The sequence below is a fragment of the Cibotium barometz genome, unplaced genomic scaffold, assembly GCF_041138505.1.
Source record: "Cibotium barometz isolate CiBa-2024 unplaced genomic scaffold, ASM4113850v1 ctg368, whole genome shotgun sequence".
Taxonomy (NCBI): domain Eukaryota; kingdom Viridiplantae; phylum Streptophyta; class Polypodiopsida; order Cyatheales; family Cibotiaceae; genus Cibotium; species Cibotium barometz.
In genome coordinates this window covers 2,289,718-2,299,445 of record NW_028229435.1, presented here as the reverse complement: position 1 = coordinate 2,299,445, position 9,728 = coordinate 2,289,718, and the positions used below count along the sequence as shown (strand labels likewise).

Below are 9,728 nucleotides of genomic sequence, written 5' to 3'. Positions count from 1 at the left end.
CCATCCAGGAAAAAAATGTCACCTGCATCTGTCGCAATTGCATGCATTACAGCATCGAAAGCAACACGCTGGCTATCTGTTAATGTTGACTCCATAGCACTTGACAGGTTATATTGTTCCACAGTATCAAAAGATCTCTCTTCCAAAAGCAATGTATTTTCACCCAAGACTTCCAAATCAGTTCTGTTTAGTTCAGGCATTCCTTCAAAATCTGCCAATGTCCGTCTCTGAGCACGAAGAATTTCTTCCAAATGTAGTAGTGCATGAGTTTCAGCTAATTGTTCAATACCAATAAACTGACCCCTGCTTCTTGATAACTGGTATAGAAAATCTTCTATCATTTCTTCTCGAAATCTCTTCCACAATATTCCTGGACAGGAAGGCTCACAAAATAGCAATATAGTACCAAAAAGACATCTCAATTGCAAGGCATTTTGCATAGATGATGCTTCCTCCATACATGCAACCCATTCAGAATCATCTTCCAGTATCCCTCTGGCAATGCAAGCTGCCTTGAAAGAAGGATAGATGTGACCATTGAGCGAACGCAAATCTTCAAATGACTTAGATCCTTTACATATTGTAAGAAGTAGGCGAACATAGTATGCCTCACCTGCCGAAGGAGCTACAAAGTACATGCGCCCTATAGTGTTTCCAATCTTTCTTTTGGTCCATTTCTTCAACCTGGAGTTCCAAACCCATTGTTGAGGGAAATCACCATACAATGTATTGTTTGCTTCAGGATGTTGTTGATTACAGGTAAACCATTCAGTCATAGTAGTCTTGCCTACATTTTCCCTCTGAAAAACATCTGCAATATTATCATCATCTCTGAAGATAACATTATGACCCCCATCTAAGTGTACCTGCAACCGTTGCACATCAGGCTTCTCATTGTGTAAATCATACTCAAAGAGTCTCCAACATGCCTCTGATGCAGAGACGTAACGTGCATCCAAATACCTCTGAATCTCATCGACTACGCAAGCAGCATTAACATCCCCACCTTGTACAGTGCTAAATCTTATTGTTGCTCTGTCATGCCCCTTGTATATGTACTTGTAAAGATATTTCACTGCTGCTATTGTTGAGCATATTTCCACATTTACATGAGCATTATATGTGACTGAAAGATAAGGGTTATATGGCACAACCCATCTATTATCAACATTACACTTTTTCAATGCCACAGTTCTTCCATCATTTCGACGCATATACACGGGGTAACCACTCTCATCCACAGTAGTCTCTTGTGCAAAAGCTCGTGGATAGTTCCTTGTGCATTTCCCTTTATCCATACAAATTGCACTTGGATTGAATGGCCCACAGGGCCCATGGATATTGCAATGCAACACGACATCATGCAGAGCAGGAAACATTTGCTTGTCAGGCAATTCGGCACATACTAATCTATCATAGTCTTGGACAGTCTTAGGTTTATAGGCACTATCCAAGATCAATAACGTGTGTGAATGAGGCAATCCTCTTTTTTGGAACTCAATGACACTCACATATCCAATCACCTTACCAAAGAGGTCCTTCTTCACGATATTTTTCATCATATCTGAATGTTTTTGGTGAAATACTCTAGTAGTCAAATCAGGCCGGTCACATGCACTTTGCCCCGGGAGTAAAGCATCTAATACCTCTGGCCACTTTGGGTTACAGGTGAAAGTAATGAATAAATCGGGCTTGCCCTTTGAACGAACAATTGCCATGGCATCCTGATAAAGTTGATACATTTGTCGTGGCCCACCAGTAAAACTGGAAGGTAACACTATTCTACTTCCCACTGTCCTTCCTGCAATACCACTTCCACTTCCTTCCACATGAAGCATGTCTGCTAAACCACTATAAACCTCTGAACGCAAACTTTTTTGATTATGGCGTAGCCAAGATAATCGTGACTCTTCAACACTGCAATAGGCATCAACCATAAACTGTTGCAACAACCTTCCACCACGTAGCAAGCATGCATTTGTATCTGGGCGAATTTGCAATCGATAAGCATAGTATTGTCGTTGAGTCACACAATGACCATTTCTCAATGCACTCACTTGTGCATCAGCATAAGGGATTCTCAAGTGCCATCCATCCTCCCCTCTTGGAAATAACATGACGTACAAAAGAGGCATATAGCACCTATGCAAATTAGAGATGTGTTTGCATGTGCCTTCTCGAGTATGCAATAAAATATCACGACGACCAACATTATGATCATCACCTTGACCAATCATGATACCAGCAATCTCGGAAGCTGTTGGCATTGAGTACTGCCTAGATGTGGATTTCGTCTCACATATAGTCATTTTCAAATCCAAACTTGGATTGTCACTCAACATTCTTCCCACATACTTAAAAGCTTGTGCAAATGGATTAGAAGTGTGCATCATCGATTGAAGTGCTTCTAGGGTTGTGGATTCCAATCCATTCATGACACCTAGTCGATTTTGTAATTCGTGCTCAGTATCAAACACATACAACTGTGCAAACTGTGGCTTAGGATTGTACATATTATTGGGGACCAAGGACCCAATCCGATGATAAACAGTCCCATGCACCTTGAAAGTATAGACACTACTATTGTGAAAGAGAGAGTCATCTATTTGTGCACCCAATGATGAAAAAGCCAACACACTATTATAAGCCCTGATGTTTTCTCGAAATTTTTTACTTGTAGTGTCACTACCAATCAAAAGAGACCTTAATGGCTCAGGTGGTTCAGCAAGTGAAGGAACAGACACACGCCCATGTTTACAACAATATTTGCCAAGAACCTGTCCACAACTCATCTTCTTTTCACTTGCCCATAACTGTGCTCCACAAAACCGACACTCATGTGTCATCCCTCCTAATGAGTGACTTAAAGTGCACGAATATACCAAAGGCCAAGTAGCTGCATGTGTACCTTGTACGGGCGGGAGTTCATGGAGGATAGACAAAATCCCTCCCTTTCTTTTTTCAAATACATAAGAGGTAATTTCTTCGATACTCTCCCTTCTTATTGTATTAGCAAATGGTACTTCTCTCTCTTCATGGGAAAAAAAGGAAGACATTGTAATTGCATTACCCTCATTTACTCTTCTAGCTGCATTATAAGAGGTCCTATTTCTAGCGATGAAGCGACGGTACCTTCTTGTAAGTCTCAAACTTTGAACCAGTGATATCCCTGAATAAACTCCACTTGCCATTTCCCTTGTTATTTCTTTCAAAAGAGTCCTATTCCTAGCAATTTCACGGCGAACACTTCTAGCACTCTTGTTAGATATCCTTTTATCTCCACCCAAGGCAATTTGAGACCTCTTAGTGCTAGATTGAGGTAAACACATCAAAGTTTCTTTTGCTACTTGTCTTTGTGCACAAAAGGTATCGTTTTCTGCAAGAATCCTATGAGTCTCTTGCATCAATACATCACCGGTATTACAGGTAACATTATGCATCCTTGCATCACAACAATGAGGTTCACTATCCCTTGACTCCTGTGCACATTTTATTTTTTCATTTCTTCTTCTTTTCCTTGGAGCATTCAAGGAAATGGTCTGAAGAGGACACCTCAAACTACGTGTCTCTACCATTCTTGCTATAAACCTAATTCCATCATAAAATAGTAAAGTCATTTTCTTTATTATAAAATAGTAAACATTGAATAAAAATAACAATATTTTTTCTATGATATTTGTGTATACACATAATATACAAATCCCTCATGAGATTTTCTCCAATCTTCACATACATACTAAAAGATTATAAAGCTCTCTCTCTCTCTCTCTCTCTCTCTTGGGATGTATATATATATATATATATGTATATATATATATATGTATATATATATATATGTATATATATATGTATATATATATATATGTATATATATATATACATATATATATATACATGTATATATATATCTATACATATATATTTACATGTATATATACATCTATATATACATGTATATATATATATGTATATACATGAATATATACATGTATATACATGAATATATATATATATATATATATATATGTACATGTATATATATATATATACATATATATATATCTATATATATATCCATCCCTTTGACTCAAGCTAGATTGTGCTTAAATGCAGGTAAGTAAATGTCATAAACTTATTTGATCTTTGCCAAGTTTCATCTTTTCTCATGAGCATTAAAATCCTTATGCTCTTATCAAACTATATCGAACTATTCGTATTTAAAAATCATAAATTCTAAAAATAAACATACAATTAAGAAGAAAAACAAAAATAAAGCAAAGTTTTGGTAGCTTACCTCAAAAGACTAAGGAAGAACCAAACTATATGACAAATCAACAATATGGCAGCCCTATGAAAAGCTAATGTACCTACATTGATCCACAAAGTAGAATAGATGAGAGCTCTTTCCATCCCCTTAACTTCATTTCACATTTTTCCTTAAAACTTACATATATAAAAATAACAGACAAAATCTATTATCCTAAAACATTACACTAAGGAAGACCCAAACTATATGACAAATCAACAATATGGCAGCCCTATGAAAAGCTAATGTACCTACATTGATCCACAAAGTAGAATATATACATCTATATATGCATGTGTATATATATGTATATATATATATGTATATATATATATATGTATATATATATATATATATATATATATATATATATATACATGTATATATATATCTATACATATATATTTACATGTATATATATATATATACACACACACACACACACATATATATATATATATACATCTATATATTCATGTGTATATACATGTATATATACATCTATATATACATGTATATATATATATGTATATACATGAATATATACATGTATATACATGAATATATATATATATATATATATATATATATACATGTATATATATATGTACATGTGTATATATATATATACATATATATATATATCTATATATATATCCATCCCTTTGACTCAAGCTAGATTGTGCTTATATGCAGGTAAGTAAATGTCATAAACTTATTTGATCTTTGCCAAGTTTCATCTTTTCTCATGAGCATTAAAATCCTTATGCTCTTATCAAACTATATCGAACTATTCGTATTTAAAAATCATAAATTCTAAAAATAAACATACAATTAAGAAGAAAAACAAAAATAAAGTAAAGTTTTGGTAGCTTACCTCAAAAGACTAAGGAAGACCCAAACTATATGACAAATCAACAATATGGCAGCCCTATGAAAAGCTAATGTACCTACATTGATCCACAAAGTAGAATACATGAGAGCTCTTTCCATCCCCTTAACTTCATTTCACATTTTTCCTTAAAACTTACATATATAAAAATAACAGACAAAATCTATAATCCTAAAACATTACATATATACTTATAAAAAGACAATAACAATGTCACAAATATTACAAAAACATTATAAAATCAACATCCAATGTCTTCCAATGACCAAACCAAGCTTAGAAATCTCTCTCTCTCTTCCCCCCATGTACATATAAGAGACAAAAAGCCATAAAAAGAGAATTTTCTATAAAAAAACCATTAAAAGAGACATTCTCTATAATCTCCATATAAATACTAAGAGATTATATCCACATATATAAATCAATCTCTCTCTCTCTCTCTCTCTCTCTCTCTCTCTCTCTCTCTCTCACAACAATGATATCTGAGAGACAAAAAGAACCATACTTATCATTCGAGTACTTAGAGCCCAAAGTTACAAAAAGAAAATACTGTCATAAGCATTACAAAAGGATCATAACATCAACTTCCAATCGGTGAACCAAATGAATAATTACATTCCACGTGTTTGCAATCTATAACTCATTTTGGTAATCATTATCATTAGAGTACTTAGAGCCCAAACTTTCAAAAAGATAATAGTGTCATAAGCATTACAAAAGGATCATAAGATCAACTCCTAATTGGTGAACCAATTGAGTAATTACATTCCACGTGTTTGCAATCTACGACTCATTTGGGTAAGTAAAGCCCCAAACCTATTCAATGTTACTTTAAGGCTTGATACTTCCATTCCAAGCCTATCAACATGGGCACTTAACTTGTCTTGTTGCTCTTTTATAGCATCAATTGTCTTTCGACAACCAATATCACAAAGGTGTGCTCCAAAAGCACCACATGTATCCATTATGCGGAGGTAGGTAGCTTCGACAATATCCTTGATCTCGTGATTGCCACTTATAATGGCAGAAACTGATTCTCGAGTTGAACTGCTCTCCCCACTTCCATGATTTCTTATGCACTGACCAAGACCAGCAATCAAGCTCTCCACATTTAACACATGGGAGTTTGTGTCGTTGACCAAATGGAGTATATTCTCTGATGTTACATTTATTGTCTTCTTTCCATTTCGAGTCTTCTTACCATGGTTACGTCGCACCCACTTAGTAGAGGTTTTTAGTTTCCTCCGGCATTGCTTAAAAGCATGCATTATTCGTTGAGTCTTCTCATTATCTTCTCTTACCTCAGATTGTTGAGGTCTTGAATACTCTGCACAATGGCTTCTATCCTGAACGTCCATGGAACACCTCACAATTTCCCCCTCGTTATCCATACTGTACATCATTAAGAAATATATTAATGAAATATTTTTCAAATTTTTTTTAATCTAGAAGAAATTATGGATTATGAAAATAATCGAAACGGTGAATCACAAACTAAATCACACGTACGTAGAATAGATTAAGACCCAACTACGCTCAAGTGAATGAATGGTAAAAAGGTATCCACATGATGTATATGTATATGTACATGTATATGCATATGCATATACATACATATATGGTTGTATATGTATTTGTATATGTATATATATATGTATATGCATATACATACATATATATATGTATATGTATTTGTATATATATCTATATATGTCTGAAGGCGGTTCACCTAATTTTAGCTTTTGGGAAACTCATTGAAAAAGATGGCTGAGAGTGCGGGCCCAAGGTATTCACCTAGGAATATGTAAAATATCATGTGAGTTAAACAAAAGGCGCTTACAATTTCATCGACTCACATAAAGTTTTACATACATCCTCGATTTTTTAAATACAAAGAATGAAGAAAGTTCTAAGCTTAACCGTAGTTTATTACCTTGAAGTTAACAAAATGGGTATATTTAAAACATCAACCTTCAATTCCTAGTTTTAGTTTTACTGGCCCTCCTTGTCGTCTTTTTCTCTACATTATCATCGTCGCTGTCCGCAGCTCTTCTCATCGACCTCCAAGGATCAACAGATTAGGGCTTGGACAACCTAGGGTTTGAATAGGCTAGGATTTTGGTGAGATTAGGTTTTGCCTCAGCTTTAAAGAGTTTTAAACTACTCCTTTAGTGAACTCCCTTACACTTATCGTGAGAACCACTCTCTTTGTCTCAACAACATGCATGTTCCCCATGTAGAGGACACATATTGTTTGAACAACATGTATGTTCCCCATGTAGAGGAGACATACTATGTCAACTTTCATAGATAGATGACGACCCAGCGGTCAAAGGTGCCAATGTTAGGGCCTTTTTATTAACTATATAAAATAAAATAATATCTTTTCAACCGGTGTTCAACCGGTCAAAGGCGTCATGACATTTCCAATGCTATTCTATGTTTTTCTTTGGGGAACCAAAATGCCCTTCAATTCCTAGTTTTAGTTTTACTGGCCCTCCTTGTCGTCTTTTTCTCTACATTATCATCGTCGCTGTCCGCAGCTCTTCTCATCGACCTCCAAGGATCAACAGATTAGGGCTTGGACAACCTAGGGTTTGAATAGGCTAGGATTTTGGTGAGATTAGGTTTTGCCTCAGCTGCTCTCTATCGATAGCATAGGGGTTGCGCACCTCCTTTGCCCACGTGGAAAGAGGTGGGGATGTGGTTAATCTTGTATAGATTTTCATGTCCTCACCATTCCTTATCCGGCCCAAGGCCACATCAATCCGCTGTTCCTTTTTTTGGGGGGGCGGTATGAGTACGTCAAAATTTAAAATTGAGAAGAGCAATTAATTAATGCAAAGAAATACTTTTATACTTGTTTTTAGAGATATATATATTGCGGCTTATTTAATTGATACGTCTTCTAAAGAGAGCCAAAAAGGTCCAGAGGCTCTCTCAGCTGCATGGCTCTAAAGCCAGCTTTGCAATCAGCACGTGGGTGTTCCCCATGTAGAGGACACATACTGTGCCAACTTTCATAAAAAAATCTGTTCTTGAAGGCGTGCATGTCAATAATTCGAGCATAAGAGGTATGAGGGGCAATGCAATGCAGAAGGGATTTGGTCCCATGGGCTTCTCAGGTATCACAACAAAAACCAAGACAGTGATCGATCATTTCCTTCTGCCATGGCGAAGGGGCTGCCGTTGGCCACACCGTTGACATCAAGCCGTTCATGTGAATAGCCTCCTCTCCCATCCATGAATGCATCGAGTTCAAGGTATAGATAAATATATATAATACATTTTGTTTGAAATCTTTAGGTAGTCCTCTATATATATATATATTCTATATAAATAAATCTTTTATTTAAAACAAAACAATCCAAATCTTTATCAAACATTAATCAAAAGTCATCAATCTTCGACTTTTTAGGAAGGTTTTGAATTGATGTTTATATTAGGTTGAATCATTAATTATAAAACAATTCATTACAACACTCATGTATACAATTGCATCGAGTTCAAGGTAACAGCGCAGTACCAGTTCTGGTTTGCACTTGGAGGAGGCAAAGGCGGTCGAGGAGCTCGAGGAGGCGAAGGCACGACCACGTGGAGCTCAAAGCTAGCAGACTGAGGTGCCTGGCATACATAGAATAACCAAAATTTTTAAAAATTTGAAGGCTAGCCAAAATGCAACCACTTTTTCTCAATCATTTTTTAATTAAAAAACCCGAATTATTCTACACTTTCTCTCTCTCTCTCTCTCTCTCTCTCTCTCTCTCTCTCTCTCTCTCTCTATATATATATATATATATATATATATATATATAACAAAACAAATCATTTTTTATCTAAAAAGTCCAAAATCATTTTACAAAATACACTTTTAGAACTCTTAGGGAATAACCAAAATTTTTAAAAATTTGAAGGCTAGCCAAAATGCAACCACTTTTTCTCAATCATTTTTTAATTAAAAAACCCGAATTATTCTACACTTTCTCTCTCTCTCTCTCTCTCTCTCTCTCTCTCTCTCTCTCTCTCTCTCTCTCTCTCTCTATATATATATATATATATATATATAACAAAACAAATCATTTTTTATCTAAAAAGTCCAAAATCATTTTACAAAATACACTTTTAGAACTCTTAGGGAACTAATTTAAAAAGATGGATGAAAATAAGTCTGAGGTGGGGTTCTCCTTAATCCTGTATAGATAGATGACGACCCAGCGGTCAAAGGTGCCAATGTTAGGGCCTTTTTATTAACTATATAAAATAAAATAATATCTTTTCAACCGGTGTTCAACCGGTCACGTGGAAAGAGGTGGGGATGTGGTTAATCTTGTATAGATTTTCATGTCCTCACCATTCCTTATCCGGCCCAAGGCCACATCAATCCGCTGTTCCTTTTTTTTGGGGGGGGGGGTATGAGTACGTCAAAATTTAAAATTGAGAAGAGTAATTAATTAATGCAAAGAAATACTTTTATACTTGTTTTTAGAGATATATATATTGCAGCTTATTTAATTGATACGTCTTCTAAAG

General features: G+C 35.3%; 1 protein-coding gene across 1 annotated transcript; it reads right to left on the bottom strand.

The window, feature by feature from the left end:
- Positions 1-5,869: 5,869 nt before the first annotated feature.
- Positions 5,870-8,825, bottom strand: LOC147602628 (uncharacterized). The gene is made up of 2 exons (XM_086797805.1): positions 8,725-8,825; positions 5,870-6,590 (listed from the first exon to the last, which is right to left on the bottom strand). The coding sequence occupies exon 2, from the start codon at positions 6,587-6,589 to the stop codon at positions 5,960-5,962; it is 630 nt and encodes a 209-aa protein (XP_086653931.1). The 5' UTR covers position 6,590; positions 8,725-8,825; the 3' UTR covers positions 5,870-5,959.
- Positions 8,826-9,728: the final 903 nt, after the last annotated feature.